The sequence below is a fragment of the Elgaria multicarinata genome, chromosome 7 (genome assembly GCF_023053635.1).
Source record: "Elgaria multicarinata webbii isolate HBS135686 ecotype San Diego chromosome 7, rElgMul1.1.pri, whole genome shotgun sequence".
NCBI lineage: Eukaryota > Metazoa > Chordata > Lepidosauria > Squamata > Anguidae > Elgaria > Elgaria multicarinata.
In genome coordinates this window covers 28,449,455-28,466,619 of record NC_086177.1, presented here as the reverse complement: position 1 = coordinate 28,466,619, position 17,165 = coordinate 28,449,455, and the positions used below count along the sequence as shown (strand labels likewise).

At 41.7% G+C, this 17,165-nt stretch overlaps 1 protein-coding gene across 1 annotated transcript; it reads right to left on the bottom strand.

Moving 5' to 3' along the window:
* Positions 1–1,042: 1,042 nt before the first annotated feature.
* Positions 1,043–11,373, bottom strand: LOC134401261 (serpin B11-like). Its single transcript, XM_063130010.1, has 7 exons — positions 10,965–11,373; positions 9,427–9,537; positions 8,546–8,665; positions 7,233–7,350; positions 5,335–5,477; positions 4,562–4,717; positions 1,043–1,499 (listed from the first exon to the last, which is right to left on the bottom strand). The coding sequence occupies exons 1-7, from the start codon at positions 11,148–11,150 to the stop codon at positions 1,095–1,097; spliced, it is 1,239 nt and encodes a 412-aa protein (XP_062986080.1). The 5' UTR covers positions 11,151–11,373; the 3' UTR covers positions 1,043–1,094.
* Between the last annotated feature and the right edge of the window lie 5,792 nt (positions 11,374–17,165).

The following is a 17,165-nucleotide window of genomic DNA, read 5'->3' as shown; positions in this document are numbered from 1 at the left end:
TGCAGTAGGAAGAGTAACTGAGATGAAACGTCACTTGGGAAAACGGGGCGAATTGTTAGAAAGGCCACAATGAAGACAACGTTTTGCCTTGGAAGAAGGAAAATGCGGTAGGAGGCAGGATCATGAAGGAGCCTTAGAATGGGGGGAGGATTGCACAAAAGCCAGGAAACCACAAAATAATTGATAGTCAGGGGAAAGAGGTATGACCATCTGGAGAACCCTGGAGAAGCTGATTGGAACCCAGGAGACTCACCATCAAAGGGGGGGTTGGTTTGTTGGGAACAGTTAAAGCCAGTGACTTAAGTAATCTTAACTTAAGTCAATACAGGAAGAATCTAGAGCATGATTAGAAAGGGGGGAACTCCCAGCATGCCACAGCCAGCCATGCTTCTATGGGCATGCTGGGAGTTATAGGACTTTTTCTGTCTAAACATGCATAGGATTGCACCCTAATACTCTTGTTAAGCAGCAACCAAGTGCCCCTTCTTTCATAGAACCTCTGGATTGATTGATTGATTGATTGATTGATTACATGTATATACCGCCCAATAGCCGAAGTTCTCTGGGTGGTTCACAAAAATGGATCGAGGGGGCTTAGATGTACCCCTCACTGATGGCCCATTTACACTGGACAGAAAGAAAGACGTAACTAGACACAGTCTACCAGATTGTACTCATGTTGTTTTGATGGGTTTGTTTGGGAGCGCTCCTTTTTTCCCTTTATTTTTCCAGTGATTAATATTCCACACATTGTAATCTTCTTTTCCTGTTTCCTTGTTTCCTTCCTCCTTTGGAACCTCTAGGTTTGTCCTAACCTGTTCCAGTGCCTCAGAGATACCTTCTGCCTTTCCTCATCCGACAGTGAGAGCCACCCCTGAGGTATTTCTGCTGCCTGCCTTCCATTATAGGTGAAGAGAGGAAAAAGATCCCCAAATGGTTAGCTCTGATATAGCACTAACTGAAAAGAACACTGCCACCATGGGAAAGAACCTTGGTATAAAAGGCCCACACACTGCACCATTGCAAAAGAAATGAAAATAGATCATCGTGAGATAAATCTTTAATAAGGTTAAAGAAGGAAGCTGACTTGAGCCTTAAGGAGAGCAGAGTTTGCCAATGAAAAGGATGGTATTGGTAGGATTGTGTCGGATGCAGAAAAGGAATGGGTGATCAGCCAAAAATAGATCATAAGATATTAAGGATCTGGTGGAGACCGCAGCACCTGTTGCACCTGCCGCTTCGGTGCCTACTTCATTGACATCCACGTAGGCTTTGTGAACCACTTTGGACAAGAAGAGCAGCCGGGAGGGAGACATTCCAGAAAGGTTGGCCTTGGATGCGTCAAACACGTCTGTCACCCCCAGGGATTTCAAAGTCAAGTTGAGGTCAAAAGCATCGTCAAGCTTGAACCGAGGTATATACACCTCCACATGATCCTCTGTCAGATTTTCAGAGGCACTCCAGCAGGATAAATTTCCCCAGCTCATTGCTTTCTCAACCTGTGGGGTAAAAACAGAATTCACAATTAGTGCAAATCATATCAGAGAAGCTCAGAACTGACAGATTATTTATTTTTTTAAATGTGAGGTAGGGTTGAGGCAATTTTTCAAGAAGAGAAGAGCTCAAAAATGCAAGCCCTCTACTTTTTTTTAAAAAAGCACTTTAAGTTGGATCCAGATTAGATCTCTTGAAATCAATGGGATTTAGTTTACTCAGGTCTCACTTAAGCCCCATTGGTTTCAGTGGGTCTTCTCTAAATATGACTAAGTCTGGATCTAACTCCTCATGAATCATTTTGAAGTGATAAAGATACCCTAAAGTGAAGAGATGGGGAAAATCCAAGCCCCCTATCCAGTGAAGTGGGGGAAACCACTTGTGGGAGGAGGCCCATCTCACCAGCCAGGTGGGTCTCTGTTTTGGCTGCCCAGCTGCAGAAGTAAAACAACAGCTGTAAGCATCCTCAAACCTTCATTTCCTGACAGAAGAAGAGGACACATAGTTGTTCCCAGCAGGAAATGAAGGCCTGAGCATGCTCAGAACAGTTATATTCACTTTGTTGAGTCAGAATTGGAGTTAACATAGTGGAGAGAGGAAGTAGTACATAGCGCATTAAAAATCAGTGTGATCATGATCTGTTTCATACAAACAATGTAGCCCAGCATGGCTTAAATGAGTTGGGTTGCAGTATGTGCAGGACAGAATTTGAATATTCAAGCCGCAACCGCAGCTTGTTGTGGTATCGGAGATGGTGGGTTGTGTGAGGGCTAAGCAACCCTCACATAACCCTAAAATAAGCAATAGTGGGCTGTTTGGTCATGTGAACTGACCCAATGTGTCCTACTTCAGAGAGGACAGCCCTCTACTGGAAGGCACCCTCTATGTGAAGAGGTGTCCTGTCCAAGTCCAGTTCAAAAATGAAGACCCATAAGAAGGAGAACAGGATCTTGATGTTGCTCATCACACCGGATAACTGGTCACAGTCTTTCCCATATGTTAAGATGTATTGTATTTCTATTTAAATTGTATCAATTATTCTTAAATTTGCATATAAATATAGAAATTATCATATGTAAATGATATGCAATTCTGTAGCTTCTTTCATCCTTTTTGATGATGCATTCCTTGTTTTTTTGTTTTATTTCTGTTTTGTGGGGGGGCAATGTACTAATTAGAGCACTAATTATCCAATATAATTTCTTGCCATCTCAGAATTACTTCACTGGCATGCTGAGACTGCTATACAAATTGATGTTAAAAAGTTGTAAGATCCTCTTCTGGGTTAGGTTTATTAGTATAGTTAAAATGCTAGCACCAATGTACGCTGAGAACATGTACAGGTCATATTTGTTCAATAATTTGTTCATCAACCTCATCCGCATTAACATACTTAGAATTATATGTGACAGGAAACTGGTCATGCTATTGGAGGTTTTTTGTTTGTTTTTTCAATTAAACTCTGATTTATTTTATCTGACCTCAATTCTTGAATTAAATGTGCTACATATTAAATGACAGGGGGTAAATGGAGATAAATTGGAATTCCTTATGAAACAAATGCAAAGAGGTGTTTCTTTCAATTTTGTCTTCTCGACATACTATGTTCCATCAACCCCATCTAGTGTCTGTAAAGGTGCACAACTTTTACAACTATCACTGCAAGAACACTATTAAGGTGCTAACCAGCAGCACACTCCATGGGTTGTGCACGGGTGCAATGCTTCCACTTTGTTCCAGCTTACAAAACAACCCAGATGTGTGAACCCAGAATTCTGGGTTGTTCAAGAGAAACAACCCAGTCTTAACCTGTGGTTTGTTGTTGGGTTAAAACTCTGGTTGCTTCTCCCTGAAGAACCCAGAGTACTGAGTTCATGTATCACACGAACAACCCAGGAATAACAGGAAACAAAGCAAAAATTGTGTGCAGCTGGGAGGCAGCACTTACTCGCTCCCTCCTGAACGGCCCCAACTAATTGTGAGTTAAACATGGTTGGTCATCACATACAAACCAGGTCTATATCTACTCTAAAGTAAGCCCTACTGAATTTAATGGAGCCAGGTAATTGGAACTGCAGCTTAAATTCCATTTTTTTCAGTGGGATTTAAGCAGTGTAATGGGGTCTAAGAGTGGAGTTTTGACGTACTGTCCAGGTAGATTAAAATTAAAGAGAGCTTTCATTGGCTTTTAGAGGATTTATACCTATTCCAATAACCATAGATCAAGTGCATTTTGATTTATAAAGAAAAGGCTGCTGTTCTGATATAAATAAAATGTCTTTCCTCACTTTCTTTATTGTCTGAATTAATTAAATAAATCAGTAGGATTTAATTAATGTGAAGTTGCTTTCATGTTTCAAAAAGTGGTTCCTCATTTTCTTTTCTGTCCCAGGTGGATTCTAACGAAGATTTAGGCATACATATCTTTATGGTTTAGATATACGAATCTTGGCTTGCTAAACTGAGAAACACATGCCTTCTGTCTGTGCGTGGCACTTCTTCCTTCCTCCTTTCTCTATGTGGCATGACGTGATGCTTCCTGCTTTAATTCTTAGTTTCTCATTATGTCTGAATCAGGAGACAATGGTTACCAAGAACACAACAAAGCAGGATCCAAAACCATTCAGAATTTGTTTTGTTCTGATACTGGCTTGTGTGTAACCCCCTGGTTCAGACATAACGGCTTTGTTCAGGCAACACTCTAAACCATGATGGTTAAGCATTTTGAGCTAAACATTATGGCTTAGCGTATCATGTGAACAATGACTTAATGTGTTGTGTGAACCATTCCTAACCAGAGTGGCTACATAACCATGGTTTAAACATGCTCACTAACCACTTGCTGCAAAAGGGTTAGTGTCCTAACCATGGCTTAGCATGATGTCTGAACAGGTCCAGTGGATTAATTAAACTAGGAACTCTACAATCATAGCACACTAAGAAAGGAGGATGGAAGAAGTGAGCAGAGGCGTAATAAGCTGAGAAATGTAAATCTGAACTGAGCCATTATTTACATCTCCGTGATGTATGTTTTACAGGATGAACATGGTGCTTGCTTTTGGTTTACCTGTTCCAGATCACCGATGTCATTTGGCAGCATAATGAGCATGGACAGCACTTCTTCAACATACGGGAGGCAAAGAATCCGTGCGTTCATCTCTCCCATGCGTCCCAACTTAAAAATACCTTTCTGATGCATCATGTGCACAGGTTTACTTTCATTCTGTTTTGAAAATTAAAACAGAAAGATACATGTTTAGCAAATACACACATATTCTCAGGCTGCGATTCATCAAGCAAGAAGACTACATGCTGCTAACATTCATTTCTTTTGTAAGCTGATAGTATGAATGCTAAGCTACTATTTGGTCACATTATACAAGCCATTTTCTCAAGTGGCTGCAGCTGGCAGGATATAAACTGTAAACCTTGATTTTAACCATTTTACTTCAACCACAAATTAGGTGGTGTTGTGCTACCTCACAGGGTTGTTGTTGGATTACTGAGCTAATGCATGTGACGTTCTTTGAACATGTGATATGAGCTCGATCTGTGCTCCAGCTGTCCCTCTTTACCAGAGGCAGTCCCTATTTTCTGCTTCCCACCTGTGGTCAAAACACCATCCCTGTTATTTCTTTTGGTGAGATTTTGGTAAATGTTTACAAAGTTGGTAAACGTTGCTGAATGTTTTTGAATTATGGGTGTTCTGTGATACATTCAGCCAGATTCATGGTGAGACACAAATCGACACTTCGTTCGTGTCATTTCGTAACATACTTGAATCCACCTTGAAAGGCCACATGTTCCTAAACATTAATACATTTGTTTTTGCTGCAATACCTCATTCAGCCTAAAAGCTCTTTCGACGGTGTCATCTGGATCAAACTGGTGTTGCCAAGTTGCTTTAAAGTAGATGGCGTTTGCTAGCACCAACACAGCTTCCGGCCCAATTGCATGTGGAGCAAAAAGTTCTTTGATCTTTCCTTAGAGAAAAAGAATTTTGAAGTTAATATGGAAAAGTTAACAAAGAAATTGCATGCCTTTTGCATATAGTCAAGTGGGTGTCATTGCTTGAATGTTAAGCATTGCACAAACATCGCTCTCTGTCAGGAAGTACAATAAGAATCTCTATGTGAATTTGCCTCTAAGATACACCTGGTGGGCAGATGTGAATCAGAAGAGGGCCTTCCCTGTGACAATAGCTCAGGCTATGAAACGCCCTTGCTTTGGAAGTTCCAGCTAGCCTCCTCTTTTTTATGCTTTTAGTCATTCGTTTAAAACAAGGTTGGGCAATTTGCACAACAACAAGAAAGAGCTGACATTTTCCTGTTTTGTCTCTCTAACTTGGCTGTACACCGCAGTTTGTTTACCCTGAACACAAGGGGAAATTAGTCCTTTTGGTTGCCTTTAAGGGAAAGAAACAGTTTAAAAAATAGGCTTGTTTTCCCTGGGGGCATTTTCCAGGCCTTCACATATTCTTCTCACTTTAAGAACATAAGGAAAGTCCTGCTGGATCAGACCAAGGTTCATGTAGTTCACTATTCTGTTCACTCAATAGCCAACCAGCTGCCTGTGAAAAACCCACAAGTAGGACATGAGTACATTAGCACCATCCAATCCATGTTCCCCAGCAACTGGTGTACATAGGCATACTTCCTCTAATACTAGAAGTAGCATATAGCTATCAGGACTAGCAGCCATTGATAGCCTTATCACCCCTTGAATCTGTCAGATTGGTCCACTGAGGGGAGAATCTTCAGCATCTCCTCCAGTGCCTTTGCAGCCAGAGGACATGGCCCTTCCGCCTCCCTCAGACTTTGAGGTTGAGCCCCCAATTACCATCTCCTTCCTCATGGAATTCAGCAGCTACAAAACCATACAACCATATAAAACCTCTCGTTTGGATTACTGCAATGCGTTATATGTGGGGCTGCCTTTGAAAACGGTCTGGAAACTTCAACTGGTACAAAACAGGGCAGCCCATTTACTAACAGGGACTGGCCAACGAGACCACATTATGCCAGTCCTTGTCCAGCTTCATTGGCTGCCAGTCCAGGTCCGGGCCCGATTCAAAGTGCTGGTATTAACATTTAAAGCCCTAAACGGCTTGGGGCCAGGTTATCTGAAGGAACGCCTCCTCCCATATGTACCTGCCCGGACCCTAAGGTCATCCTCAGGGGTCCTTCTCCGTGAGCCCCTGCCAAGGGAAGCGAGGCAGGTGGCTACCAGGAGGAGGGCCTTCTCTGCTGTGGCACCCCGGCTGTGGAATGAGCTCCCTGAGGAGGTTCGCTTAGCACCTACATTATATGTCTTTAGACGCCATGTGAAGACCTTTTTATTCTCCCAGCATTTTAACAGTCTATAAATAAATTTTAACTTGGTGTTTTAAATTTGTAATTTTGCATTGCTGTTGTTTTTATCTGGTTGAGCTATTATATTGTATTTTATATTACGGTTTTATACTGTTGTTTTATATTTTGATTGGTTTTAATTTTTGTGAACCGCCCAGAGAGCTCCGGCTATTGGGCGGTATAGAAATGCAATAAATAAATAAATAAATAAATAAGGCAGGGCCTTGTATGGGAACTGCCTGTTGTCCTGACTGGGAGCTGTCTATGGTCCTGACTTCTGCTTCAAGTGCCTTGCCTTTGCCTGGCTCCACCTGCTCGGTTTCCTGTTTTCACTTCTGCTGCACGCCCCAAGCTCCAGAAAGGCAATATACCCTCAGGCATTCATACCATGGGTCTGTTTGTCCACCTCAAGGTTAATGGCCTCCCTTGCTTCTTCAACAGCTTTAGAAAAGTCAACCGTCTGCAACACAGCTTCGTAAGTTTCCTTAGTGTGTGTGAGATATTGCTGTAGAATTAAAAAATATATAATCATAATTTTTGTATATTTACTCAATGATGTGTTTTAAACAACCAGGTTGGGAAACTCCAACCTGTGGGCCTTGCCCCTTCCAAGGAGGGAGATATGTTGAGAGAGTCACTGTGCCATAGCGTCAAGGAACGTTCCTCAAGACCAACGCTCAGTTGGCTTTGTTCCTCCCTCACCTTCCCTGATTAGGAAGGGAAAAGGAGCAAAGCTGGCTCAGGACTCGGCCTACACCTTGAGGAGCTCACTGAGTCTGCTTTGCTCCTCCCTCACCAACTCAGGAAGGCAAGAGGCAGGCTGGCCATTTGTCCAGGCAGAGAGAGGCATGGAGCAATCACACTATGCTTCTCTCTGCGTGTGGAGAAGGGGAAAGTCCCTTCCTCAGTGCAAGGAAAGGAATGGAGTGATTGGAGAAAGGGGAAGGAGAGCAGATGACACCAGAGGTGGGGCTTTAGAAAGAAGAGGGCCCAGCCTTGATGACATCCAGTCCTCGGAAGGTTCCCAAAGGTAATCTGGCTTTCAGAATCAATCCACTTCCCCAACCCTGGTTTAGAGTTGGCATGAGTACCCTGGCATGAGTAATTTTCCCCAGTGCCCTGCTGAAGTCAGCTTGCCAGGAGAAGATGGGTGATGTGTCTGGCCTTCCCAAAGAAAGGGAACCTTCAGACCTGCGAGAGCAGCACTTGCAATACAGTATTGATCTGAGCCTCCTCTTCTGGGGCATTTAGCCACCAAACCAGCCTTTTTCAACCAGGTCAGTTGGACTACAATTCCCAGCATCCCAACATCTGGAGGGCAACAGTTTGGAAAAGGCTGCACTAAACACTGTTGCAAGGCAAAGGTATACAGATGATTCACTGAACCATCGAACTATTGAAGATGCTTTAAGCATTATAGTTCTCCTTTTTGGCCATAGTGGATGCTTTCTTTCTTTCTTTTTAATCTAAGGCATACATAGGATGCTGCCTTCTACTGAGTCAGGCCATGGGCCCATCTAGCCCAATATTGTTTACACTGACTGGCAGCAGCTCTCCAGGGTCTTCAGGCAGGAATCGCAGGATCCTTTCCCAGCCCTAATTGGAGATAATGGGGACTGAACCTGGATCCTTTCGTGTACAGTACGTGTGCGCTCTACCAATGAGCTGAGGCCTTCTTTTCAGAGTGAGAAAGCACTTACCTGATAAAACGTATAACCTTTTTGTATGAACAAACTGTTGGCCAGGCTCAATTGGTAACCGTGACTGAGTTGATTCAGTTGAAACAGGAGGTTCTTGAACTCTGAGGAAATTTCTCCTTCCTAATCACAATATGGAAGATAGGTTACAGACATTTTTTTAAAAAATACATTAATGTCTCCTCAGATGTAAAAATAAATAAATACATGGCATAAGTAGTTCGTTAAAAGGCTCTATTTATTTTACAGTGCTAAGCTCTCCCCCTCCAAAGGTCTGCTTCTTCTTGGTTCTGCTGGCCACCTAGATGGCCAGTCATGCAGATAGCCAGCAGGAACAAGAAGCAGCCGCTTGCTGGCCCACAGCCTCCCGCCTCATCTCCCACCCATGCATGTGCCCTGCTCCTGCGCTTCCTGACCCAGCTGGCCCCTCCAGCCTGGCTGCAGGCCAGCCAGCTTATTCTTCCTGGCACAGACATGCCTGCCTGCCTCGCCAAGAGCCATGCGGTGCCTGCACAAGGTCGGGCAATCGCTAGAAGTTTGGGATCTCTCGTGATACTTTGCCAGACGTGCAGGCATGGTAGGGCTCCTAAAGGTGGAAACAATTTAAGGGCAGCACACTGGCAAGGTGGATGGACATGTACATGAGAGCAAAAATAAGCTATCTGGCAACAGGCAGGTGCACAAATTGGGATGAGGAGGCAGAGGAGAGGCAGCATAGTGGATTCCCCACTTCAGGCAAAGACCTGCCTTGGGCTGGGCCCGCCCTGGTGTATAGGATTGCTCAACCTGACTTGCTCAACACAAAATGTCTGGCTATGGGGCTGGATGGCACAAAAACGGTTTAATCCACAACTTAATCCTACGGATGTTTAAACAAAAAATACCTGTGGATTTTCCACTGGGAAGTGACGGGCACTCTCTGACCCATCTTCTGTTGTCCTCTCAGAAGCAGGTGGTAGTTTTGTACCTCCTGGAGTTCTATTAAAGTGCAGAGCCTGTAAGCAGAAAACAGTGATAAGCAATGGAAAGCAGGATATGAAAGATTGGCGAAATCCCATTGATGGCAATTTAAGGTAGACAGATTCTAAACCCTAAAAAGATTATTACAGCAAAGACAGCTGCACCGGTTGGTCATGGCCATTGTTGTTGTTTTTAAAAAATAAGACATGGTATAACTATGAAAAATACAGTAAACAAGTTACAGGATCATAACCAATGGCCTGTTTCCAATAGCAGGTTGTTACAAATGCTTGAAAAATAGGATTTAGGGCACAGTCCTATTGATTGCGCCATCGATGATTGGAAGGCCCCTAAACTTGGAGGCTTCTGATCATCCAATGCAGGGCGGGAGCAGCAGCAAAGGCAACCTCATTTTGCACTAGACAGGCACTTTAGCTAGCGACAGTGCTTCAAAGTGGGAGGGAAGGTGGCTGGAAGAGGCTCAGGACAGCTCGTATCCTGACCTCTTCTGTCTCCTCCCCTCCTTGACTACCGGAACATCACCTTTTTCCTCTCCAGGGTTGATTTTACAAACTCAAAGGAGAGCTGGCCTGGCACTTTCTATGCCAGCTGCAAGGGGGAGGGAGTGGATCTCCGACTCCCCCTTCCAAGGTTAGAGCACTGTCTCGGAGAGGGGGAATCCTCACTATCAAATGCCCCCTCGGACAATGTATAGGTGCCATAGAATTGCTCCCATCAACACCCTAGGCTTGCTGTATGATGTGCTACAGTTGAGGCTTGACTGAAATGTTTTGCTTCTGTACACTACTGGTTCTATTTAGGAATAATAATAATTTAAAAAAACAGTCAACCCCACCTGATAAACTTTTTTTTGCACATAAAAGCCTAGATTTTGGGCCACTGAAGAGGACCTTTCAGTCGAAATGCGTCTGGCCATTAGAAAAAGAGCATTTTTTATCATATCATTGGATGTTCAGTTTAGAAATACAACTGCTCTTATGTGAAAATATTTTCAATTTTAATTAACTTGTTTTGTATTAAATTTTGTACTTTTTATGGCCCTTAACAAAAAGTAGGGGCTAAATACGGCAAATCTTTTGGCTTTATTGCACAATTAAGGCAGGATGCATGGGAGTACATCACAAACAAAGCAGATTATAAGGTGGAAAACTTCTGAGTCCTTTGCATGCAATTCGCAGTGATTGCACAGTGTAATGCTGTGCACAGATTCGCACTGATTGCACAGTGTAACGCTGGTGTGATAAAGCTCTAGTGCTCTGGAGAGGGAGGTTGGAGGAGGCTGGGGTTAGCTCAAGGTGGATAAGGTGCTTTAAGGCATATACAAGGGTCAGGATTGTTCAGTTCTGCTCATTTATAATCAGCATCAGACATCAGAGAGGACACAGTCTGACGAAAGGTCTTTATAGGAACCACGCAGCGGTACATTTTTGTTGATGCTTACCTTTTCTATCTGACTTTTAGTGTTTCCCCTGGCACCTCCAAGAACCATGGCCAGGGCAGCTGAAATACTCATGGGAGAGAAGAAGAGGTTTTTGCAAATGCCACTTTTGTTCAGTTTATGGTAAAGATCAAGGCCAAATGAAGTAATTGCTTTAGGAAGGGAATCATTGGTGAAAGGAAAATCCATGGCTAGCTAGGAAAAAAAGAGAGAAAAAAGTATGAGTAGATATGAAAGCAACTGAATGCTCAGGTTAGTTGTTGAACTGGTTTTGTTATATTGCAAACATAGGCTTGGAAAGATACACCCAATATGAAACATCTTTTTTTCCAGGCAAGAGATTTTCCAAACCTTCCAACCTTCCAGGTACTGGATATGGTGTAATATAATTAGGATCATCTTTGCATAGAGATTAAAAGATAAACAGGCTGAAACATATCTGCTACAGATCCTCACGCTACACCTTCAATTCAAATGTACAATTGTTTTTGATTTTGAATTACTATGCAATTAAATTGCCAGGGCTGGCACGGGCGGGCGAGGGAGGGGGGGGGACAATGGGGGGGGGAGACTACTGTGCAAAATCAAAGGTGCAACTGATGTTTTTGAAATGACTTTCCTTGGAAATGTCTTTAAGCAAAATAATAGTAAAAGACATTATATTGAAATGGCAGTCCATTGCTCCAGGAGTTAAAATAATCATGAAAGAAATCATGAAACTGGTTGATAGTTTTACTGAGTTTTTGAGGTTAGCAACTGGAGGGAGGGACAGATTCCTACCATCTGCGGGTAGATTTAGCATTGTATCTGAGCTCAACTGACCATAGATTTACTGTCTGGCTTTTATTAAATTAGGGTGACAGTATGAAAAAAGGAGGACAGGGCCCCTATATCTTTAACAGTTGTATAGAAATGGGAATTTCAGCAGATGTAGGGTGACCATATTTTGGAAAACGAAAAGGAGGACAACATGGTCAGCCCCCCAAGGGGGCGTGCCCACCAACATGTCCAGCCCCCAAGGGGGCGTGCCCACCAACATGTCCAGCCCCCAAGGGGCGTGTCCACCCGAACATAGCCTTGGTCACATATCTGATTTTACAGCACACAATTAAGGCAAACCTGTTCTACATAACATCTTAATGTTAAAATCACTGAAATAAAGAACAAGTGAGGCATTCAACGTATCTGAAATGAACTTCACTCACTCCTGCTTTTGTAGCTTTTGCTGTACTTGGAAGTTTTTGCTATACTTTGTGTGATACATTCTCCCCTTCCCAAAAATATCTTTTCTGACTGTAGCCTCACTCCGCTGCAAGTTGCTGCTGCTGCTAATGCAGCTTGCTGCCAGCCAGCTGGCTTTTTTATTTTTAAATTTCAGAGGGTTTTTTGAAACTTGTGTAAGATTGTCACAAGTTTCTCTACTCTAACATTAGGGTGGGTGTTCTGGGCGGCGGACACTACTTTGCCCATTCACACTTTTCACTTATATCTATTAGCTTCTCAAGGCTTGTGCGTTGGCACCACACATTCAGACTTTGAACTCCTATCTACTTCCTGCACAAACAGACGACTGAGACCCTCTTCCTAATGCCCTGCATTGCATGCCAGCACTGTGGGGCTAAGTTACAACAGATGTCTCTGGGTTGTTTGTGCAGCCTCTGTTGTCCCTTTCTCTAAGTTATTGCAGCCAAACCAAAGCCTCTAGCCTCAAACTATCTTCTTCTTCTCTCTCTCTCACTCTGCCAATTTCTCCCAATGGTCCAGCCAGGCTGTGCACTTGTGGCCAGGGGCACTGCTTATTACTTGGTCATGTCCGGTGATTCTTACTTTTAAAACCTTTTTAACAATCTGGGTGGCAAACCAGCCTCTCAGGGCTAAGCTACAGCCATCTGAGTTGTGACTGTCTGAAACTGATGCCAGCCAATGCCTCCAGCCAGCCAATGCCTGCACCAACATTTGATTCTGAGATGCTCCTGAAAGGCTCTGTGTGGCACACCAGCCTCTCAGGGCTCAGCTACAACCATCTCTGAATTGTGTCTTCAGTCTAACTCCATCTCTAAGAGATCTTCCAGCCAGCCAAAGCCACAAATCTATTTTTCTCTGACACACACTTCAAATGTTCTGTGTTGCATGCCAGCAGTGCAGACAGAGCCTAGCTCACAAGTGAACAGAGTAAAGTAGAAGGGAAGGGGTAGCAAAGCAAAGCAATGACATGCCAAGTTCCAACATCTGCAGCAAAGAGGACATCCACAAGGATGAGAGCATCTCTCTTGACTGACACTTCATTGTTGGAGTTTTTCTCTGAGGATGACCCTTCATCACCCATTATGTGGAACTCTGAGAAAAAGGCCTCTGGCTTGTTCCACCTTGCCCTGTGGGCTGCCTCAACTGACCTCTCCCTTCCCACATTTTGATCTGTGCACACCTCGCCTTTGTTCAGCTAGTGCCTGACTGCCCACCAAATCTGCGACAGGAAAGGTGCCCTCCTCGCCTAGTACCTCTTAGCTAAAAACTGGAGATCCCCTTGATGTCAAAGGCTGAAACTGCTAAAGGTGGAAGACTTTAAAGAGAAGATTTGACAACCTGAATTTGAAGGGTATGGCTCCAGCAGATTTTTTTAAAAATAATAATTTTAAAACCTCAAACTTTAAAAAATTCCTTAAAATCAATGGATAAATGGACCTGCTTCAAACATGACATGGCTAAAGCCCTACATATGCACTATCAAGGTGCCAAGTTTCACCTCTTTACCTGTAAAAATGACAATTTAAAAATAATTTTAAAATCTCAAACTTAAAAAAATTCCTAAAGATCAACAGATGAACAGATTTGCTTCAAACTTGGCATAGCTTAAGCCCTACTCAAGAGCTACCATAATGCCAAGTTTCATCTCTTTAACTTTACAAATGATTTTTTAAAAAAAATAATAATAATTTTAAAACCTCAAACTTTTTAAAAAATCCTAAAAATCAAGAGAGTTGCTTCAAACTTAGGTTGGCTAAAGCCCTGCTTATGAGCTATCATGGTGCCAACTTTCATCTCTTTATCTTTAAAAATTGCAGAGCAATAAGCATTTTTGTTAATTCCCATTAAAGTAGAGCTGCCCTTTGGGTGGGAAGGATGGGAAAAATCTGGTTTTTTTCTTCAAATTTCATAATTGCCCAGCTTCCTGGATTTGTTACCAAAAATCCTGACAAATCCAGGTTTTTCCTGTCATAGTCACCCTAAGCATGTGTCATTTGTATGCATGCAGCACCTTCATCACAACAGTTAAAGCTACAGGATCCATACTAGAGCGCCCACATACAAATGAGGGAAGGGTTCCTCTTGGGTCATGTGGCTGCAAGCATAAACATCTTTTGTGCATCACCCCCTTGATTCCAGCATTATAGACTTGAATTTGCATCATGCTCTGAATTTATAAGTTAGCATTTTCTTTCCTTCCCCACAGCTATCTTTAAGCTGCAATCCTATAGACCAACTTTCCCCAACCTGGTGTCCTCCAGTTATTTTGGACTACAATTCCCAGGAGTCGTGGCCAATGCCCATGCTAGCTAGGGCTGATGGTAGTTGAAGTCCAAAACGTTTGGAAGACACCAGCTTGAGGGAGGCTGCTATATCAAGGAGTTAAGTCCCATTGAACTCAGTGGGGGTCATTTCTGAGTAGACATATATAGCATCCCACTGTTAGCATTTTATAAAAGAGTTTGCTTTGAAAAATTAAAACCTTTAGGCATATTAATGCTTAGAAAATCAAAATAATATTTACCTCCTTGACTTCTGGAGTTAGGAGATCAACTTTACTCGGTGCTCTCTCTTCAGCTTCCTGAGGAAACTGGAATATAAAAGTGATTGCCACGCCTGGTAATTAATATTCCCTCTGCAGATGACTTTCTGATGCTCTTGCCACACCCATGACATTTTTCAAACTTAGATTTGATTGATTGCCTGTATCTGTTTAGAGAATTCTCCCTATTCTGAATCTGTTCTTACAATGAATGTCCTTTTGGATAAGTTTCCTGCAATTGCACAGAATCACACCAAACTCAGCAGATGGTATTAGGGAGTATGGAAGCAGGAACTTGCCCAAACAAGTTATAATAAACTATAAGAATGAAGAGACTGAGCAGAATTAATTTTCCATCCACTATCCTGAGTAGCATCTCTCTTTATTCCTTTTAAAGTGATGAAACCTTTGTTTTTACTTGAAATTAAAATATTTGCAGGAGGCTATGCATAGAAGGGAATTGAAAAACATGCCTAAATGGTTGACATATAATGATGTATTAGAGATGTCACAAGATGAATATAAGCTAAAATCAAGGGAGGAACTGCTGAAAGAAGGGTATACATGTCAATGGTTTACTTATGCACAAATTATGGAAACATTTAAAATAGACAAAAAGAATTGTAGGTTTGAGCAATGAAAATCTGAATTTGAAATAGCATTAAGTACAAATGATGAACATCTCAAAGATGTATAAACTTTTATTAAAGTACAAGAGAGAGGATGAGCAGGTAAAAGATTGTATGATAAAATGGGTCAAAACTTTGGATACAACATTTCAATGGAACAGTGGGAGAATATGTGGGGGAAGGGTTTAAAATTTACATTATGTGCAAGACTTAAAGAGAATTTCTATAAGATGATGTATAGATGGTACATGTCTCCTGTAAAGTTGGCTAAAATGTATAAGGGTGCCTCGGGAAAGTGTTAGAAATGTGAGGAAGAAGAAGGAACCTTTTATCACCTTTGGTGGACTTGTAAAAAAGCCAAAGCATTCTGGATACAAATTGATTATTTAATTCAAAAAAATACTAAAGACCAATTTATAATTGAAATCGGAAGCCTTCCTACTGGGATTAATGGACAAACAATTGAAAGAGAAGGGGGAACTTTATTTCTATATATGACAACGGCAGCAAGACTGTTAAATGCACAAAAACTGGAAGAATGAAACAATACCAACAATGAATGAATGGGTGTTGAAGATGTTGGAGTTGGCAGAGATGGCAAAACTTACATCGATAATGAGAGAAAGGTCAACAACCACGTTTATATCTGAATGGAAATCTTTGATAGAATTTTTGCAGGAAACAGAGAGAAACGATGTATATATATATATATATATATATATATATATATATCTGTGGATTCAATGTATGAGATATAGTTAAGACAGAAATAAGAAAAGAATTTGATTATTGTGTTAAATGTAATTAAGAAATGAGAGAAGATAGTTCACATTTCTGATAGGAAGAGAGCCGAAAGTATACTTTAACCTTAGATGTCTTTTATTGTATCGTTGTTAGTATTTTTTTGTTTGTATTGTTGTTTGTACTGTTTTTGTATTGTTTGTTCGTAATTTTTTGTGGTATGTATGTCTATGATGTTTAAAACAATAAAAATTAAGAATAAATTTTTTTACAGGTCAACCCCAGTACTGTCTATACTGAAGAAAATCCCATTCAATTCAGTATACATGTCTATACTGAAGAAAATCCCATTGAATTCAATGAGACGTGCTCCCATATAAGTGTTATAGGATTGCCGTCTTAATTAGAAATACCTCTTTGCATAAACCCAACTATCAAAGCTAGGGATGAAATGTTTGTATAAGATTATTATTTTTAAAGTTTAATGATAATAGATTAGATAGCTGAAAAAACTTGTTTTTATCACATTAGTATCTCAGTCTTCCTGGCATCATCACTACCACCATCATCAGTAATAGTAGCAGAGTAGTAAATTTCTAAACCACTCCTTCATCTACAAAGGTTCCCAGGGCAGTAGTAACCATAATAAAATTACAAGAATAAGAGGCATACAAACCACTCATCCCACAAATAAACACTCCATTGCATAAAAATTTAGGCAGAAATTAAAAAATAAAATAAAAAAAAATCTCAATCAAATGTTTTAATTTGGAGCCAAAAATAATACAAAGTTGGTGCCAATGCTAACACCCTCAGGAGTAGGGATGTGCACTCTGCCCCAGAATTATCTGGTAACCCCGAACATTTGTGGAGCATTTGATCTTCCAGAGTGGAGATTGGCTGCTTCCAAACCCATCAATTAATATCACGTGCCCGAAAACAGGCTGTTATTTGACGGGTAATCCGACAGAGTGGAGTAAGGGTAGCCACTCTGAAATCAGGGCAGAGAATCACCTCAATGGAGGTCTGGCTCAAATTTCGAGATGG